Consider the following 20,534-nt stretch of genomic DNA (forward strand, 5'->3'; position numbering starts at 1 on the left):
TTCAGTCATTTTCCACACCGCTTGGCCTTCAGCGAAGTGTCTCTTCCCATCCACCACAATCAGGCTTTCTCTTTCTCGACCTTTCTCGTGCTCCTTCTCCCACTTGTTTCTCTTCCGCTTTCTTCTTTTCATTCACAGTGACAGTCACAGCTGCAACATCTGCTCTAGGTGAGGGCGTGGGCGTCCCATCACTTGCAGACTGCGAGGCGTCGCCCTCGTCTGGATCCTCGAACCTCCTCCTGGGTCTCGTCCGGGGTCTCCTCCTCTGGCCTCGCACTCGCTGTAGCGCCGAATGAACGGGTATCTTCACGTCCTCGTCTTCTTTTTTGCGTGCTGCCTCCTCCTCTCGCCTTCTGGCGGCCTCGAACTGGTCAACGAGCGCCGCCAACTCTGTGGAGATGGCGAATGCTGCAGGCGTCCAGACTGCTAATAGCGGCGCGAATCGAGGCTCTGGGAGCGGCGCCTCGCCTGCTGCGACGGCTACTGCGAGTGCTGGGAGGTTGGCGTCCTTTTCCCCAGCGCGGAGGGCGGCGACTTCGACCTGAAGGTACGCAATGGCCTCATCCAGCTGCGGTAGCGCTACTTCAGCCTCCATCATAGCGTTTGTTTGACTAGAAGTTTGTAAGGAATCTTTCGAGTTGCAGAATAAAGGAATTGATTGCGAGATGAGGTGAATCTTGGGTTGAGCAACAAAATACATTTAAAAAAAAAACTTTATTATTATAATAGTCTGGGGACTGTTTTCACATCATCTCTTTCGACAGGATAATCTGAAGCTTGAAAACTCATGGTCGGGTCAACCGACACGCAAGCACAGCCAAGATCCGCCATAGACTTTGGACCAGCATCGGAAAACACTACCGTTGCAGCTCCCAGGGCCACCCTTTGCAGTAGAGTGGCGTCCGTCATTTGCCGTCCATGCGAGTTCTGCATCTCCTGTCTGGCCTGAGCGTATGGTAAAGTGTGGGTGTCCAGTGTTGGATTGTGCATCGAGGCCTGGCGCAGATTGAAGAAAGCTGGAACAGCAAAGAAACCAGATCGTTATATGAGAGAGGGCAAAGGCCCGTGAGTGTTGGTCAATGCTCAGGAAGCAGAGCAACTGACACAAAGTAATTCAGTATTCATATTTCCCCTTTGTAAACAAGGAGCTTGTTTGTTACTTCGCGGGGCGTGTCTAAGAGCCACAACTCCCAACAGGGTTATGAGCCCAAGTGGTGGCAGCGCAGGCATGAGTAAGCCGATGAAGTACACCAGCGAAGGGGTGCCGAAGAATTGGCAAGGCAAGGATTGGCAGACATACAAATGGGTCATGATGAACGTCTTCAAGGAGGATGACTTGAAGGACATTGCTGATGGAACTTTAACCAAGGACATGCTCTCCACAGCGAGTGCAGAGGACCAGGAGAAGCTCAACAAGAAGCAAATCAAGATCATGCGGATGATTGGTACGTCTGTTCCGCCGGAAATTCTTCAGCAGATTCGCGACAAGGAGACCGGATCGGAAATGTGGGCAGAGCTCTGTAATCTGTTTGAAGGAAAGCAGAATGAAGCTATCAAGGCCTACACGATTCGTCGCTTGGAGAATGATCTCTGGGATAAGAAGCTCGCTTCTGGAGGAGATGCAAATCTCCATCTTTGCAAGATGTTCAGCATCAAATCGGAGTTGGTAGGCTTACAGCATACTATTGAAGACAGTACAATGGTGGATATGTTGTTGGAAAGTTTGCCGGATTTGACCGAGTTTGAATGTCTGAAATCTTCGATCCGCTATGGCGCGGACCCAAGTGTGTATACACCGGTACGGGTTCGTGAATTAATTCTTGCAGCCGCTGCTCGACAGAAGGAATTCAGAGGCAAGCGTCAAGGAAAGCAAGGAGGGCATAAAGGCGGAGGTGATAAAAGTGGTGATCCGGAAAAAGGCGGAAATGGTAATCAGCAGAACAAGTCAAGTAAACAGCGAAAAGCCAGGCTGTGCTTTGTCTGCGGGAGTGATAGCCATATTAAGGCCAAGTGTCCGGAACGTGAAGAGAAGAACAGCGGTGCTGGAGACAGAGAAGCCAAGCGAAAACGCGGGAAAATTGACGATCAGTCAAGAAAACAAGAGTGGTGCTGGGAGTAACAGTGAACCCAAGCGGAAACCACAAGGAAATCTGACACTCAGCCAAGAAGGAAATGGACTGTCACAGATACTGCATGAACCTGCAGATCAGGGGATAGTGACGGGATTGATAACGGCTGAGGCTCATCATGAGCACGAGACTCTGCACGAGAATCTGCACGAGACTCTAAACCGATGCTCAGGGAACAGGAGTAGATGAGAAGCTTCTGGAAGTTAATGATCAAGTACCTGTCGATGAAAACTTTAGCGGTTGGTGGTATTTTGACACAGCTTCGAACTCTCACGTGGTCGGAGATCGCTCGTATTTTGTGAGCTACACTGAGGACGCGTCACAACTACGCAGCATTCGAGGTATTTCCCAAACATTGCAGCTCGTATCGCTGGGATGGGGACTGTTGCCTTAACTACTGAGGTGAATGGAGAGCAGACAGTGATGTGTCTGGATGATGTTTTCTACATACCCGGAGCTGAATTCGGGCTCTTCTCTCCTGGACTTGCTCATGAACAAGGGTTTGACTTTACGTTCAATCATGATACTCAGGACTTTACTATTCTTTGGGAAGGAAAATCAGTAGCAGTAGCGAAGCCTCAGGAAGCAACTTGGGGGTTTCTGGGACTACATCCAGGTCAAACAAGCGTGAAAGAGCCTGTTAATCGGCGTCCAATGGTAAATTTTACTATAGCCGAGGGGTTGGCACTTTGGCGTTGTGGCACGAGCGTATGTGTCATACTTGTCCACAATATCTGAAGACGATGGTAGACCGGGGATTAGTGAGAGGCATGATGTTGACTCAGCGTCACCAGCAGATCTGTGACGCATGTCATGTGGGGAAGCAAAAGAAGAAGGCTCATCGCAAGAAGATGGACAGGGCAACAAAGTGGCCGAATCAAATTGTGTACGCTGACCTTCTCATTCCAAGTAAAGATAATCGGACTCGGTATGAAGCCGTACTAGTGGTTATGGATGGATACTCCAGATTCGTGAGAGTGTTTCTGTTGACTAGTAAAGAGAGTTCAGTTGTAAACAAGCACTTGCAACAGTACATACTCTGGGCCGAGCGTCAAGCAGGACGAAATGCGAACGGGACTGTCTGCAAAGTGAAGCAAGTACTGACAGACAAAGGTGGGGAGTTCATCAACAAAGGTATGGAAAACTGGTACGCACGGAGAGGAATTGAGCACATCCGAGTGGGTCCAAAACGTTCTCAATTGAACTTGTGCGAACGAACGCATCAGTCATTGGTGGACATGATGAAAACCACGATGGTACATGCAGGCTTTCCTCGGAGTCTATGGCCGGAAGCACTACGAAATGCTGTATACGTCAAGAATAGGGTATACAACCGTGGCACTCAAGGAATTCCTTATGAGATGATATTTGGAATGAAACCTGACGTGCATCACATTAGGAAGTTTGGATCTCTGGCATATGTTCATGTTCCTGTGACGTCTGGAAGACGCAAGCATGATAACAACGCCAAGATTGGCTTTCTACTCGGTTACGAAGAGGACGTGGTAGGCTGCAAAGTTTACTTTCCTGATGAGCACACCGCCAGGTTTGTATCTGATCTACGGGTTGCTGAAGATGTAGTTTACAAAGACCGTCACGAAGGTGCTGTAGATGAGGAGGACCTCGAGTCACTGCACTTTACCCGACGTGATGACCAGGATGTGGACTATGACAACAGTTTGAACCACGAAATGGCTACATCCAAGACAATGGAGCTGGTTAGCGAGCCAAATTCTGAGTTGTCTATTGGACTCGTGGGAGGCGAGGTGGATGTAGCGGCTAACAGTGAGCTCGAGAAGGGCGTTCAGCTGGCAGATGCTGTCTCAAATGCTCTAAATAGTCGACCAGATGAGATTGAAAGCACGAGAGAGCTCGGTAGAGCGGATCTACACGAGAGTGATGGTCGTGGCGGAGTATCACTCACTGATGCAGCTTCGAGCGCATGTAATCTTACTACTAGCATTCCAGGGAGCGAGATTGAGGCAAGTAGTTCAGGAAATCTATGTGTTGGTGGCAAGCAGTCGGAATCATCTACGCGAAATGATGGTGCTGACGTTGAGTCTGTGGTGAAAACACGGGGCCCATCGCTGGATGGTAATGAGGTGGATGATGACGACGACACAGGATTACCGACAGACGACGACATTACTGTAGCAAGTGTGTTCTAATTTGATGAGAAGACTATCTCAATGGAGAATAACAACTCGTCGAGTGGTGTGGGGCTTAAAGAAGACCCAGAGAGTACTGATGAACATCAAAGTGCGGTTGTGGACAATAATAACGCGCAGAAGATGGACGCTAGTGTTTGTCTTGATCCAGTTGTCATTCGAGAAACTGGAAAGCGTACCCACCGCGATAAAACTCAGTCGGAAGAGGCTCGTGTGGAACACGAGGCCGCAAAGCCAGATACCAAGAGAACTCGAACAGGACTTCGAGAGGTACAAGAAAGGCGTCAACCTCGACGCTTTGATGACTTTGTGATGAATGCAGCGACTTCACGGGTTCTGGATGAGCATGGCCGGCCTATTTGTGCTTGTGAGGTGAAGATTCCTCGTAACAGACGTGAGGCACTGCGATCCAGGTTTGCTAACTATTGGATGGAAGCAGAGATGGTAGAGATCGCTGCACTGAAGGCAAAGAAGGTCATCCAAGAAATACCGGATGGGGACATGCCCGAAGATGCGAAGCCTGTGAGTACAATGTGGGTCTATGCCTTGAGGTCGGATCATCAGGGTTACGTGATAAGATTCAAGGCTCGGAAAGTGGCGTTGGGGAATCAGCAGCGACCAGGCATTGACTTCAAGGAAACGTTTGCCCCTGTGGCAAGAATGGCTTCGTTTAGACTGTTGTTGGGACTGGCGGCATTACTGGGATTAGAGGTATACGGAGGAGACGTGAATACCGCTTACCTCAATGCATGGCTAGGCATACGACAATATCTACACTCCATCAACGGATATCCGTGCAGAGTGAGTGGCCATTCTTACGTGGTACTCAAGGCTTTGTATGGATTAAGACAATCGGGTCGAGAATGGAATTCAGAACTCAATGATTGGTTCATTCAGCGTGGATACCAAAGATCGTTGACGGAGCCGTGCCTGTACTACCTGTTTGATGGTGGCACGATGGTATACGTGCTAGTATACGTCGATGATATCTTGGTTGCAACAAACAGCAAGGAGTACAAAGATCAGTTGTTCATGGACTTGGACAACACGTACGGTCTCAAGGACCAAGGGCTGTTAACACAGTACTTAGGTGTGGAAGTGACTCACACGCCAGAGTACATTATGATCAGTCAAGGCAAGTACGCAAGAGAGATTCTTGGCAAGCTGGGATTTGAAAACGCACATGCAGTAGGAAATCCAATGGAAGTGAATTCACGGCTCACACCTCTTGGAGAGAAGGAGAGTGCAGACGGCAGCTTTCCGTACCGTGAAGCCATTGGTATGCTCATGTACCTGGCTACAAGTACCAGACAGGACTTGGCTTATTTCATTAGGCCAACTGAGTCGCTTCGTAGCGAACCCATCGGCGAAGCATATTGGAACGGTAAAGAGAGTGCTGCGCTACTTGGCCGGGACTTTGGATTATGGAATCAAGTTGTAGTGGGCTAGGGGCATGTAGCCTCATCCAGCCACTACAGTGGGCGGCAGTACTGATCTTCGGATTGGCAGTGGCAGGGTTGCTGCTGCCAACCATCGAGTGATTGAAGTTCAGTATTGCCGGCCCGAGCTGGCAATATATACAGGGTATGTATTGCCAAGTATACATAGTATGTATACATAGAGTACAGACAAAGAGTCAGTTAGTCAGTCTAGAACTTGCTTAGTGGAGAGCAATACACTAGGCAGAAGCTTTAGGGAGTGCCAGCTCCCCCAGTTGTGTGTTACTTCCACGACCTACTACACAAGTACGAGAAAAAGAAGAACAACTCGAAGGAGTTGGTGTTGCAGGGTTACTGTGACAGTGATTGGGCTAATGACCCAGATCAAAGGAAGAGCACTACTGGTTTCGTGTTTACGCTGGCAGGCGGAGCTGTAGCATGGATGTCACGAAGACAATCCGTCATCGCTTTGTCGACCGCGGAGGCGGAGTACATTGCAGCGTGTGAAGCCACAATGGAGGCAGTTGCTGGGAAAAATGTTTTGCAAGAGATGTTACCGCAGCACGATGTGAAATTGCGTGTAGGAATTGACAGTCAAGCTGCTCACGTGATGGCAACTAATCCTACCTACAGCAGACGTACGCGCCACATTGAATTACGGTGGCATTACGTACGAGAGCAAGTGCAAAAAGGCACTGTGGAGTTGCATAAGGTGAGGGGGGAAACAAACCCTGCCGACACGTTCACCAAGCCTCTGGACAAGAAGCGACTGAAAGGATTGTTGCTGATTGCAGGCATTGGAGCAGAAAAGTAGTCGAAGACCAGTATTCGACATCGAAGACCGATCTTCGAGAAGGGCGTGTTGGATTGTGCATCGAGGCCTGGCGCAGATTGAAGAAAGCTGGAGCAGCAAAGAAACCAGATCGTTATATGAGAGAGGGCAAAGGCCCGTGAGTGTTGGTCAATGCTCAGGAAGCAGAGCAGCTGACACAAAGTAATTCAGTCTTCATATTTTCCCTTTGTAAACAAGGAGCTTGTTTGTTACTTCGCGGGGCGTGTCTAAGAGACACAACTCCCAACATCCATGCGAGTTCTGCATCTCCTGTCTGGCCGGAGCGTGTGGTAAAGTGTGGGTGTCCAGTTCACTTAGCACAACGCCAAACGAGAACATATTCGCTTTATCATCGTATGTTTCACCTATCATCACCTCGGGAGCCATCCACAGCGAAGTTCCAACCCCAGCCGTCATTGTCCGGTCTAGAAAAAATACCATCGGTCAGTAGAAAACTACTGATCTGTCCCCAACGCGGCGCTGCCTGCACAACTACTGATTTCACAGCTACTGGAGGGCTGTTAAGTTCGCATTTGCATTTTCTCTTAGTCCTGCCTCGTTTGGTGTTAAGTTCGAATTTGCATATTCTCTTAGTCCTGCCTCGTTTGGTCTATCAGTCTCTGACTCCGGCAAAAAGACCTCCTCCTCTACTGACAACGTCACGTAACCCACCACCTATGGACGATGCACGCTCGGCGTCCAGCTCTCGGTCGACTTCGTTCGGTATGCTAACTTCTCTGCTTAGACGAAGCTGCCAAAAGAAGCCGTCCAGACGGCGCTGGATCGTTCGGGCGTGACGCTGTCGGGGGTTGAGCGGAGGCATCGACCAAAATGGCGAATGCCACGGAAGTGCACTCCACAAAAACAACCATATAAATAAAGGCGTTTAGAGCAGCTAAAAAATGGTACACCGAAATAACATATTGACGTTGAAGTAGCTGGGTACACAGCGTATCCAACTGGTTACTCTCAGGGTACGTTAGTAGAGTTCTATCTACTCGCAGAGATTGACTCCCCAGTCCGTTTGCTGCTGATATTTATTGAGAGTGAGGATCAGTAAGATAATCTATTGGAAAGAAATACCTTAATTATTAATCAGCAGTCAACGATTGCAATTGTTTGTGTCGTTAGTTTCCTTATTTGTGTTGGAAACTCAGTGTCTGCAATATTGGTTCGCGTCGCGTATACTCCCCCATACTTTTGGCTGGAGCGGTCTGAGGTATCAACTTTTGCGTCCTCCCTCAAAACACCCATGCTTATAGCTGTAGCGATGTCAGAAAGATCTACCACGAAGGGAGAACTCCCATAATTCGGAGGCGGCTTTCGAGGCATGGTACGCTTAGGGCAAAAGCGGTTTTGCTGAAGGCAGCAGAAATGTAGCTTTGATTAGAGTTAGGTACGGATCGAACTTTATCATTTTCTACTGATTGCCGTCTTTTCTACGCCGCGTTGGGGACAGATCAGTAGTTTTCTACTGACCGATGGTATTTCCTCTCCGGTCTACCGGTAGTCGTTCTCTTGAAATCCCAAAATCTGTTAATTTGGCTTTGTGTAAGTCGTTTAATAAAATATTTCTGGACATTAAGTCACGATGGATCACTGGAGGCTCCAAGGAATGCAAGTATGTGAGGGCATGACACACGTGCAATGCGATAGTCACTTTTTCACGGTCAAATCCGACCGGGTGACTTGATTTCTCGTAGCTCTCGAGTAGTGTACGCAGATCACCGCCTTCCATGAACTCCAGAACCACACACAAATCAGAGAGAGAATCCCACGCGCCGCCAATACACGTTACAATTCGAGGGTGCTTCATGCTTGCTGTTAATTTTGCTTCAGCCAGAAACTCGTTCACGAGGTGAATATCGCGGCGAGTACTCGGAAGCAGCATCTTGATTGCGACGTGGTTGTTGTTGTAGATGCCAGCATACACCTCACCGAACGCACCGCGGCTGATGAGCTTCAAGGCGCGCACTTTCTCACGCGGAATGCGGTTTGCAGTGATGAGATCGCTCTTCCCACATCCCAGTCTGCCCTTTAAGCTCTTGATCTTGTCTCCTTAAAAGACGTCTTCGATAAATTAATACATTACCCACAGCTAAAGCCACTGCAACGATGGAAAATACAATCCCGACAATAGCAGAGTTGCTGGGTCCTTCTGAACTCGCTGTTGCATCATTTGTTCCCGTTGAATCAGTTGCATCATCACTAATTGCAAGCTCTCCAGTTTTCACCCATGTTCGGACATCTTCCTCGATTGCAGGCTCGCACCAGGTATTGTCGTCAACAGATACCTGTCGACACGGAACTATGAACTGCGCACCGTTAGGGCACGTGTCGTCGTCCATAGACCAGGAGCTCTTCTGTGCCAGCATGTAGAGTGTCGTGCTGCTGTCACTATTGCTAAACTGGAACAATTGGGGGTCGAAGTCCTCGTCAATCTGACCATCTATGGACCAGATTGGGCCATTTCTCTGCTCAAGATAAAAATCCCTAGATCCACGCTCAGGGTTGATGGCACAAGCTGTTCTGGCTTCAACGTTACTTGGATCACACGTCGACTCTGTGAAGCTGATGACGTTGCTTTGCAGTTCTTGACGGTGAGCTCGCATGCCGTCGATTCAAATATCTGGGATGAAAGGAAGATGTCGCTCATTGTCTGGCCGCAATGGACGTACACTTGCACGTACTGGGTAGAATCATTCGAGCTTGACTCTGGATAAGCATATTCAGGGCTCGCCTGCACCCACCCAGCGCTCCAAAGCAAAGCGTTTTGCAGCTCCAGAAACGCGCGGGGAATTTCCTGCCGTAGATAGAAGACCAAGTGAGCAGTTGATGTTAAAATTGAAAGTGAATTGAATCGTTAGCTTCATCGCCGGCACTACATCTCGCTACTCCTGCGTACTTACCTGACAAGCACCATTGCGACATCACCTTACATATAGGAACGATGCGTCTTCCTTTCCATCTGACGTCATCGTTCTGTAATCTGCAAATGCATTGAGTTCTCCTTCGTTCTTGTAGATCTCCAGTTCTTCACGCTTGCTTCGTCCACTTCGCACTGCTGTCGATCTCCGGTAACGCCAGAGAACTCTTGGTCCCATCACCACAGTCATCACGATCGACATCTTAATGACCATCTTATTTTGTCGAACTCCTCGCTTCCGATGGCGAGAGCGTTACGACCTGAGTCTGGCAGCGGCTTAGACAACTTCAACGCCTCGTTCTGGTGAAGCGTCCGGGTTGACTTTAAAAATTCCAACAGCCTCCCTCGAAGTTTTGCCCAGTTGACCCACCCGTAGTTGCTCCCGAAGTCGCTGAAATGCCACACGCTGTAGTGGCTTCGTCAAAATATCAGCAAGTTGCTTCTGAGTTGGGCAATACTGCACCATTGCATCCCCTCGCTGAATCACATCCCGGATAAAGTGATACCGGATATTTATGTGCTTGCTCCGAGCGCTAATTATCTCATTCTTCATCGATTTAATCGCTGACTGGTTATCCACCTGAAGTACGATTGTCTTGTCCTTGGTCCATAATCCAATTTCGACGAGAAGTTGTTTCACCCAGATAGCCTCCTTCATGGCTACTGCTGCTGCGACGTACTCGGCCTCCATCGTGGAGAGAGCTACAGACGTCTGCTGCTTAGAAGCCCATGCGATAACGGCACCATTAAGCATAAGAACTGCTCCTGATACTGACTTTGCATCCGATGAGTCTCCTGCCCAGTCGGCGTCCGTGTAAACTGTCGCGCGCCATTTGCAGCCTGCGCCTTGCCCACTCTTAAGGAATAGTCCAAATGATGAAGTGCCACGAAGGTAGCGCAAAATTCTCTTGACTCCCGTCCAGTGACTTTGTCGAGGCCGAGATATAAATCTTGCCAAGTAATTGACTGCAGCGGTTATATCCGGTCGTGTACAGTTCGAGATCCACAACAGTGATCCAATTGCCTTCCTCATCAACCCCGTATTCGTCATCATCTCATTGTCGTCAAATGATCTCGTCGTATCCATGGGTGTGTGTACCGGTCTGCATGATGCCATTTCCATATTTGCCAGCAATTCCTCAATGGTGTCGCTTTGGTGTAGGAAAATGCCTTCATCATTGCGCTTGTTACAAATCCCGAGGCATTTTTCTGCATCTCCCATGTCCTTGATGTCGAATTTCTGGCCCAGTAATAGCATGACTTCATCGCTGTCAGCATCGTCTTCACTAACGATAATCACGTCGTCAACGTAAAGTCCGAGAACAGTGAGCTTCCCATTTCGGCGACGAGTGTATAAGCATGGATCCAGCTTACTTCTGCGGAATTGCAGCGATAGAAGAAATGCATTTATCTCCTTGTTCCACAATAATCCGCTTTGCTTGAGGCCGTACAGGCCTTTCAGTAGCAGCCACGCTGTGTCTCTTGTGCACGGCGTACCTTTCGGGGGTCTCATGAGGATTGGCCGATCCAACTTAGCCTTAACGTAAGCATTTGGAACGTCTCCTTGACGAAGTCTTCGTTTCCACTGGGCTGCAAGTGCCGCGAGGAATCGCAAGCTTGTGATTTTCAGCACCGGTGAATAAGTCTCTTCGAAATCGATACCAAAACGCTGTGTAAATCCTCTAGCTACCAATCGTGCCTTGAACCGTTCCAGCTCTCCACGTGAGTTAAACTTGATACGAAACACCCATTTTGACGACACGACGTTTGCTCCGGCAGGACACTTGATGACTTCCATGTACCATTTGATTGAAGTTCCTTTAGCTTCTTCTCGATGCCTCTTTCCACTGAGGCCATTCTGGAGTCCGCATTGCTTCGTCGAGATTACGTGGGGTTACCATAGGTGGCGTAGCTGCTGTCAACAAAAGTGTTGCTGATCCTGCGAATTCTTTGATGAGTAATTGAGGTAGCGAGAAGTCGCTTTGACGTTTCGTCTTTTTACGTGAGCCGAAAACACGGCGAATTGCACCGGCACTAATAGGGTGCCCGTGGTACTCGTCTTCGCCGCTGTCTGAGGTTTCACTGAGGTTGATAGCGCGTTTCTTACGCTTTTACTTTGACGTACTATTTGGAGTGGAGATCTCAACCAACCCTGTGGCACTGCTTGTTTGTTCTGTTACGGATTCTTCTGCAGGCTCTTCTTCAGGCGGTGTTTGTTCTTCTTCATTGCTGAGTTGGCTCAGTGCTTCTTGGGTCTCTTTTTCGCGGATGCCCCAGCTTCTCGATGTTCTGGACGTCGGGAGCTAGCGATAATCTTACGAGTACGAGGCAGAAGAAGACGATAACCCTTCTGGTTCTCTGAGATCCCGATGACTACTGCTTTCTCCGCTCGGCGCTTGACTGAGGCGGCCTTCTTGTGCGAGACGTGCGTTGTGCATGTAGAACCAAACTTCAATATGTGGCCTACTTTTGGCGGCTTACCAGTGAGTACGTCCAAAGGTGCTTTGTAATCTGCGTTTGCTCTTGTTGGAAGTCGGTTGCGTATGTATGAGGCATACTTGACGGCATCTCCCCAGTATCGTTCTGGAAGACCGGACGCCCAGACCATGGCACGGCCTAAGTTCATCAATGTCCTGTGCATGCGCTCGACCTTTCCATTTGACGCAGATTTATTCGGAAGAGTTTCTTGATGAACGATTCCGTGTCGACTGCAGTATTTAGTGACCTCGTGACTTCGAAACTCTCCACCACCGTCCGACCTGATCGTCTTTACTGTGACTCCAAACTGGCGCTCAAATTCGGGTATGAAGTTCATGAGGTGTTTTGCCGCTTCATCCTTTGTCTGCAGCAAGAAGACTCTGTTGTAGCTCGATGCGTAGTCCACAATTGTAAGCATGTGCTTGTTCCCGTTCCTGTCCGGTTGAATATCTGTCTTCAGGTCTACGCCGATAACTGCTCCAAGTTGGTCGGTGGGTGCGGATGTAGATGTATCTACTGTAGGTTGCTTCGACTTGGTTTGCTTTGCTTGTGCACAGGACAGGCAGAACTTAAGCTTCTTTGAGACGACATCCATGTCATCCGTCAAACTGTGGTTGTACATCCTTAGGAGGTCCTGGAAATTGACGTGCCCTAGACGTTCATGCCAGTGCTGTAAGGTTGCCTTCGTCATCTGCGCAAACATCACTGCTGCGTTATCATCCGTGCGTGCTGTCTCGCCGTTCAGGATCCACATTTTACCTTGGCGTTTAGCAATGGCGACTATCTCACCACGTTGATTCGTCAGCGTACACGCTGATGCTCCAAACGAAGTAGTGATCCCGTGTTCCCCGAGGTCAGTGACTGAGATCAAGTTGCGGTTAAGACCTGGAACTTGGTGTACTTCGTGTAAAAGAACGGATCGCGTAGTATGACCATTGCTTGCGCGGATAATACAGCTTCCTTTAACGTTAGCGTGGAGCAGGCCACCATTTGCCACTCTGATGGTCAAGTCAGATGGTGAAGTGCCGAACAGTGGAGTGCTCGTGGAGCACATGTGGTGTGACTTCCCCTGAGTCCTCCGGCCAGTTTGTTGATGTCGTTTCTCCATGCTCATTTGCCATCCATAGCTCCGCGCTCTCATCGTCACTTTCGTCGGCATCGCGTTCTAGGCGCTGGGCTTGGTGAACCGAGGCCTGCTGCTGTTTCTTTGGCTTCTTACACTGCAAACTCTTGAGGCCTGGCTCTCCGCAGTTCCAGCAGGTGATTGTCTTCTCGCTTGCGTTAGCTTGAGCGTTGTGATTTTGCATCAAACCTTGACGTTGCTGACCAGTGGTTTGAGATTGCCTCTGCTGTTTAGGGCTGTTACCTTGACCAACACGTTTCTTAATAGGGTTGCCGTTGCTGTGGTGCTGTCCTTGTTGCTGAGGTTGGCGAGGTACACTCCCTTGGCCTTCGGATCGCGCACTACCTACGCGCCGTCCGTCACCTTTGAGACGGATCAGTAAATCGACGACCTTGTCTAGCTCGTCCATGTAATTTGTGTTGGTTTCGTCGATCTTGCTGAGGAGTGTTGACTTCTCCTCCGGGCATGCATTATTGCAGACCGTTTCAAGCAGTAGTTGCGATCGATCTCCCACCATTAAGCGCTCGTTAAACTTGAGGTACGTGATGTACTGCTTCCACGTGTCGTTTTGTCGCTTAGGTGCGTCCATGCGTCTAGCCAGCTCATACTGGCTTAAGTGGCAGCCGAACTCTTTCTTCAGGTGCACCGTTAGGTCCTCGTAGCTCACCTCGCGGTCGGCCACGAAGTCATGGTAAGACCGGCTTGCTTGGCCCTCCAAGAATGTGCCCAGGACTGACGCCTTTAACTGGCTTGACCACGTGGACTTATTTAGGTGTTTTTCCATTCTGATTGCACCTTCGAATTCGCTCAGAAAATCTTCGAGTCCAGCTCCTAGGCCAGGGTACTCTTCCTTGCCATTGAACCGTCGGCAGTGAATATCCTTAGGCTTCGGAGACTTCTCAGCGGTCTTTGGTGAATGAGTCGGCTTCTGCTCGACAGGTGGGTTGATCGCTTCCACCTCTTGTGCTTGCGTCTCGCACTCTTCCTTCGTGCGACCTGGTGCAGAGCCAGTCGTTTTGCTCTTTGGCGTATCGTCTAGTCTGGTCATTCCGGTATTTGATGACTTAGTGATAGCTGACTGTTGGGCGATAATTGGTCGATGGAGATCGTCCAGACTAGTCATTTAGGACATCGCAGATGCTTGCTGTCCCCAGCCCGAGGAGCTTTCATCGTCACGCTCCGACTGCTTGGGTTCTTCGACTTCTTCTTCTAACTCGTGACTCTCATAGTGCTGCTTGCGAACTGCTGCTTGGAGTGCAGCAAGTCTCTGCTCCGCCCGGTTTTTCTTGTCCAGCATAACTTGCTGCATCCGGATGACTTCCATAGCGTCGTCCATACGGGCCCTGGACTCTTCCAGGCGCGCCGTTAGCACCACGATCATCTCTGCGTCCGAAAGCTGTGTGCTGTGGGTAGATGGGCTTGATTTTGCCGCTATGCCCGGTGAGGTCGCATCTGCGATGCTTCCTGTCGTGTTGTTGCGCCGTGGTCGTCGCGGTGGCGTGCGGAATGCTTCTTGTTCGCGCACTCGTTCGCGTACTGCTTTGTGTAGCTCAGTGTGGACGAATCCCAGATTTCGACGGTGTGCTCGCTCTACTCGTGCGATCGGCGGCATCGCTTGAGGACTATCGAGGTCCGTGAAGTCGAGCCGTCCCGTGACCGACATCGTCGACGTCTTCTAATCGGTAGAGTGCGGTACTTGGGCTCAGAACCTTTTGCAGCTCCAGAAACGCGCGGGGAATTTCCTGCCGTAGATAGAAGACCAAGTGAGCAGTTGATGTTAAAATTGAAAGTGAATTGAATCGTTAGCTTCATCGCCGGCACTACATCTCGCTACTCCTGCGTACTTACCTGACAAGCACCATTGCGACATCACCGTACATATAGGAACGATGCGTCTTCCTTTCCATCTGACGTCATCGTTCTGTAATCTGCAAATGCATTGAGTTCTCCTTCGTTCTTGTAGATCTCCAGTTCTTCACGCTTGCTTCGTCCACTTCGCACTGCTGTCGATCTCCGGTAACGCCAGAGAACTCTTAATCCCATCACCACAGTCATCACGATCGACATCTTAATGACCATCTTATTTTGTCGAACTCCTCGCTTCCGATGGCGAGAGCGTTACGACCTGAGTCTGGCAGCGGCTTAGACAACTTCAACGCCTCGCTCTGGTAAAGCGTCTGGGTTGACTTTGACAATTCCAACAAAGCGCGTTGCAGGTTGTTCTCGAATTGTGTGAAGTTTTCGACCGTATCTACGAGAGCTGTGAGCGCTGAGTTGAGACTCGTCGGAGTTGGCGGCTTGGTGATGGCCGAGTTTCCATACAGTTGTGTGGTAATGTCTGATCGAGCCTGTCCGGGTGCACTTAGTACCGCTACCAGTTCTAACGCGTATACAAAGAGGAAGCGGTCAGTCCTCTTAGGTTGCTCCTCAGCTGACAGATCGGAGGAAATTATTGTAATTTTTTTCACGGTGAAGTAGGAAGTGATGCCATGGATAAGGTCAGTAGGGATTTCCAGTACGCGTCGTTTCACCGTACGCGTACCCATTCGTTGTCAGCATTTTTTTTGTCGAAACAGACTAAATTAGTTCTCAAAATTATTCACAAGCTTTGTTAATTCACACCTATTTGAATACCGGTAATCGGATAACGTGTCGAAAAGTACTTTTCTTCCGCTTTCTGTAGATGTTTCTCGTGCGGTCGAAAAAAATTATTGCAATTTAATAAAAAACCTTTTTGCAATATAATGATTTATTATTGGTAGTTGGCCTTGACAATACTGTTCAATTTGATATTGGACCAATTATTGACAATAAATATGGCAAAATAAGATCCGATGACATCGGATCTTAGTTTCATGTTGGCGAGGAGATGGTGTTCGCTGTCCACCACACCATCTCCACGCCAACATAAAATCGGTGGCTATGAGAGTGTCTGGTAAGCTGCAATACGCGTCAAACTTCACTTCATTTTCGAACTACGATGGTCCTAAACAGGCAAATTGCTGCCTAATATACACGTCGCTTGGTCAAGAGCTTTTCGCTGCAATATTTGTGGTAACGAGCGGAAACAAGCTGGAGGGACAGGGCACTCTTATCTCAAGTCGCATCTGGACGCGAAGCATGCGGGGTATCACACTTCGTTCGAGAGCAGTTCGGGTCGCTCACTACAATCATACGGCTTAGTATCTATAGAAGTTAGTCATCGATCCCACTGGATTCAGTGGGTTATCATGAGAGACATGCCAATTTACGAAGTTGAAGACGCTCTCACAAGGGCCATGAGCAAGCTACGGCCTGTTACTGTGAAGGCTGTGAGGAAGTGTCTTGAAGGACTGGCAATTAAAGTCGGTCACAAGCTTGTGAAGGAATTGGGAACGCTCTTCGACCTCATGTTTGACGGGTGGTCATGCACTATGTCGCGAATTTGGCGCTTACGAAGCAGATGGTAAGCTTCGCGTGCCTCGCCTGGGTCTGTCCCCTCTGGCAGATGGATATCAGACAGCAGACGAACATGTACAACGGTTTGAAAACATCCTCGACGTTTATGACAAGACAAAGGACATGGTAGGCTTCCTGGTCGGCGACAACTGCAGCACCAACCTGTCAGTTGCGAACAACTTGGGCATTCCACTTGTTAGGTGTGCAAGCCAACAACTCAACCTCGCTGTGAGTAAGTACCTGGCCCCGCATGAGTCGTTGCTCTCCGAAATGAACGGCCTTATGGTCAAGCTACGCCACAAAACCAACTACGCGGAGCTTAGGAAACACACAGAACTTCTTCGTGTAAAGCGGAGCGTGACTCGCTGGTCGTCCACGTATCCCATGGTGCAACGGTGTATACGAATCCGGACTGAGATAAAATGGTGGAAGCTGTGGAAGAGCTTATCCGGACTGGTGAGAAGCACAGGGAAATGCTTGACCTCTTTGAGCATATGAAGAAAGTTGAAAGCATCTGTCGACGATAAGTGCTCTCTGACGCACTTGTAGCTGACTATCCTGTTATGGGAGAACATCTGAAGGCCACAGCTAACATTGTGCACCAGCCGAGTTTTGAGACAGCAATTGTGAAGGTCATCAATAAATCTTTACTGTGTTTAGCGGAAGCATCGGGAGCGAAACGATTCGAGGCATCCCAATTAGCAGGTAAGAAGTGCAAAGAGAGACAAGATGTAGCGGGGCTGCCGTAGCTTTAGCGTCAGAGGAAGACGTTCGACTCAAAGAGTCACTAATACTAAGTTCCTTGTCCAAAGGATACTTACAGCCCACGACCAGGGCTCAAAGTTAATACCTTAAGTTTTATGCTTCAAAACCAGAAGTGTTTTATTTACTATTATTGCGGTCAAGCCGCATTGGGGTAAATGTATCTGTTTAGCTATCTAGCATAGTTAAACCTATCAAATGCATAACGTGTGGCTTCAGCCAACGTACTGAGAGACCTTGTTAGCTCTCCAGCTAATGTACTGAGAGTTTTTTAACTCTCCAGCTACTCCGTACCCTTGTGTGTTCCACAGCATGTAACCCCGTTACACTCTCCCCCACTAAGATGAGAAGATTCCGTGCTCGAAACGTTCCTCAGCGAGGTCACGTCTTGTTAAGACGGCGGAGGTTACTACACCTCACACCAGCGTTGTACGGCTCACAAACGCCTACGCATCGTTGATGCCTAACTTCTTGTCGTCGGCCCACGGTTCAATATTGCAAACGCAGCGCGCATCTTGCTCTCAAGCGGCTCAGATCTATGCTCGCGCTCCGCGCCTACTCCAAGAGCTGCAAACCGCTTAGCGTTATGCTCGTGACTCATCCAAGTCGTCGACAACAGCTCAGCGGTTGAACACTCGCTTCACAAGCGATAGATCGGTGGTTCGATCCCCACCAGGGCGTCGCCTTCTCGTTCCATGAACGATTGTCTACGCTTGGACAAGCTTAAGGGGCAACACCCTTTTAGCTCAATTGTTGAGCGTTGGCTTTGAGAGCCACAGATCGGTGGCTCGAACCCACCAGGGCACAGCCCTCTCGTTCCATGAACTTTTGTCCTTGAATGGACAAGCTTAAGGGCAACACCCATGTAGCTCAGTGGTCGAGCGTTGGCTTTGGAAGCCACAGGTCGGTGGTTCGATTTTACCCGGGCGCTGCCCTCTCATATCATGAAGTAGTCCGTACTCGGACAAACTTACGGGCATCGCCCTTATAGCTCTATGGTAGAGCTCCGGTCTGTAAAGTCAAAGGCCAGTGGTTCGATCCGCACCCGGGACACCACTTTCGCTGTTATAGCGCATCCACATCTGCATCATGCTCATCGAGCAAGTCGTGTCAAAGCAACTATGTGTCTATCAGAAAGCTTGTGCCTGAACCTTGTTCAGCACAGCACGAAGCACCTGCTTCCTTCAGGACCATGTCACTAACCACACGAGGTCTCTTCACCTCCCGCTCCTGCTGCGAGCACCGCTTATACGTACCAGCTGGCTGCTGCAGCCACTGGCCAGAGCCTGAGCTCAACTACCGACCTGTTCGCTTTGGGTACGACCCTGGCGTCTACGCCGCGCCACAAGGCGTTCCACGTGATAGTGGGGCTCACCATGCTCATCGAGCAGAGCAAGAGGAGGCCTTGCCTCAGCTGGGTTCTCGCGGGGAGAGACAGCACTTGCTGCAACGGCGTCTGCGTCCATACGACGCCGGCGTCCACGACGCGAACGCTCACGCTCATGGCCCATCGATCTACCTCGAAAAAATGATCCACCTTGTGGATAGGTTAGAGCCACCACTGCTGACTCACAACCAGGTCTTGGACCTTGAGCGTCCAGTCGCTCGGCTGAACGTTCAGCTTGCCTTGCTCCTGCATCTCGAACACTTCGCTTCGAGATGATCGACCTGCTGTAGGTCCACCACTTGCTGTTGCTAAGCCTCCCGTGGCTCTGTCACCTGCTTCCCTGTAGCTGTTCGTGGTCCAGCCACCGTTGGCGCCAACGCCTCCGCGCTCACCTGAGCAGGGGTTTGATATGGCTTAAGCAAGCCAACATAGAAGATCGGATGCGTGCGCATCTTCTTCGAGAGGCTGATTGTATACGCTAGGCCCTTCCTGGCCACGACCTTGAACGGTCCTATGAACCGAGGTCTTAACTTCGTCTTGAAGACTGCAGACAGTGCACGAGTAGGTAGGGTTTTAGCGTTTAATAAAACTTGGTCTCCGACCTCAAACCTTTCTTCATTGTGTCTGCCGTTGGTATCTGCATGTTCCTTCTGCGTGTCTTGGCTTTCAGCCATAGCGTCGCGTACTTGACGCATTACGCTTAGTCTCAAAGAGACAAAGTCATCGACTTGCTTGCGAGCCGCAACAGGGCTGACCTCAGCTAGCCGCTCGGCTATTCCTCCCCCATAAAGCCCTGAGCCACTGCGTGGCGGCGTCATTGGGACCCTAGGGTTAACCAAGCCGTTCACATAGAACGGAGTGTAGCCTGTTGAGGCGTGCACTGCAATATTTAATGCGAGCCAACGAGTGGGAGCATCTGGCTCCAGCGTTTTGGCGCCTCAGCGCATACGCTTTGGAGGATATCCTCCACAACGCGATTCACGCGTTTGGTTTGACCATCGGTCTGCGGATGGCCCGCTGTGGACATGTCCAAACGAGTGCCGAGCACTCTGAAGAGGGACATCCAGAACTTTGCGGTGAAGCACGGATCTCGATACGAGACAATAGCCTCAGGCAAGCCATGTTGGCGAAAGACTCGGTCTTTAAACAGCAAAGCTGTACCTTCACCATCAATGGTGTCCGGAATGTCGCTCGCTCTCATGAACAATTGGTAGTAACCATCGACCAAGTCGAGCGCGATGTACAACGTATAGCCTACCATGTTGTTCTGCAGAACATCCTTGCGAGGAATCGGCATGTGCGCCGGGATAGTGGCCGCATTTAGCTTGTTAAAAGCATGAACAATACGCCACTTGCCGTTCGGCTTTCTGACACAGAACGTGGGTGTCGAGTGCGGAGACTTACTCTCACGCACCATCCCTGCCTCGTGCTTCGCACGAAAGAATGCGTCAATGACGTCACACTGCTCTCTCGGCAAAGGCCATTGCCTTGTCACGCAGTATTTGGCTCCAGGAACCAAGTCAATCACACACGCCTCGATCCGGAGGCAAGCCCATCGGTGGGTCTTTCGAGACAACGTCTCCATACTCCTTCACCACAGAATATAAGGGATCCGAAGTATCTTTTCGGATCGCCGATCCACTTCTTGCGTTAGCGCCTTCTTGGTGCCTTTAGGACCGCGTCGTCCACGACGGATGAGGAGTTCAACTCCTCCTCAGATCCCAGCAGGACCACCTCGGCTAGCTCGCCTGTCTTCAAGGCTTCGCCAAACTGGGCAATGGACATTTCGTCTAGCTCTAGCAGTGCATCTGCAGCGGGTAGAGTGTCGAGGCTGATGCCGCCTTCGATATTC

General features: G+C 49.9%; 2 protein-coding genes and 1 pseudogene across 3 annotated transcripts; 1 reads left to right on the forward strand and 2 right to left on the reverse strand.

The window, feature by feature from the left end:
- Nucleotides 1–28: 28 nt before the first annotated feature.
- PITG_15455 (uncharacterized protein) lies at nt 29–598 on the reverse strand (the record flags this gene model as incomplete). The annotated part of the gene is made up of 1 exon (XM_002898359.1): nt 29–598. The coding sequence occupies one exon, from the start codon at nt 596–598 to the stop codon at nt 29–31; it is 570 nt and encodes a 189-aa protein (XP_002898405.1).
- A 7,441-nt stretch (nt 599–8,039) lies between these two features.
- PITG_15457 (protein kinase) lies at nt 8,040–8,459 on the reverse strand (the record flags this gene model as incomplete). The annotated part of the gene is made up of 2 exons (XM_002898360.1): nt 8,040–8,113; nt 8,159–8,459. 2 exons carry the CDS (start codon nt 8,457–8,459, stop codon nt 8,040–8,042), a joined length of 375 nt encoding a protein of 124 aa, XP_002898406.1.
- Nucleotides 8,460–18,154: 9,695 nt separating this feature from the next.
- Nucleotides 18,155–18,226, forward strand: PITG_28546 (annotated as a pseudogene). The gene has a single exon. The product of its transcript is annotated as a tRNA-OTHER (tRNA).
- The last annotated feature ends 2,308 nt before the right edge of the window (nt 18,227–20,534 follow it).

Source organism: Phytophthora infestans, genomic scaffold (assembly GCF_000142945.1).
Source record: "Phytophthora infestans T30-4 supercont1.37 genomic scaffold, whole genome shotgun sequence".
Taxonomy (NCBI): Eukaryota; Oomycota; class Peronosporomycetes; order Peronosporales; family Peronosporaceae; genus Phytophthora; species Phytophthora infestans.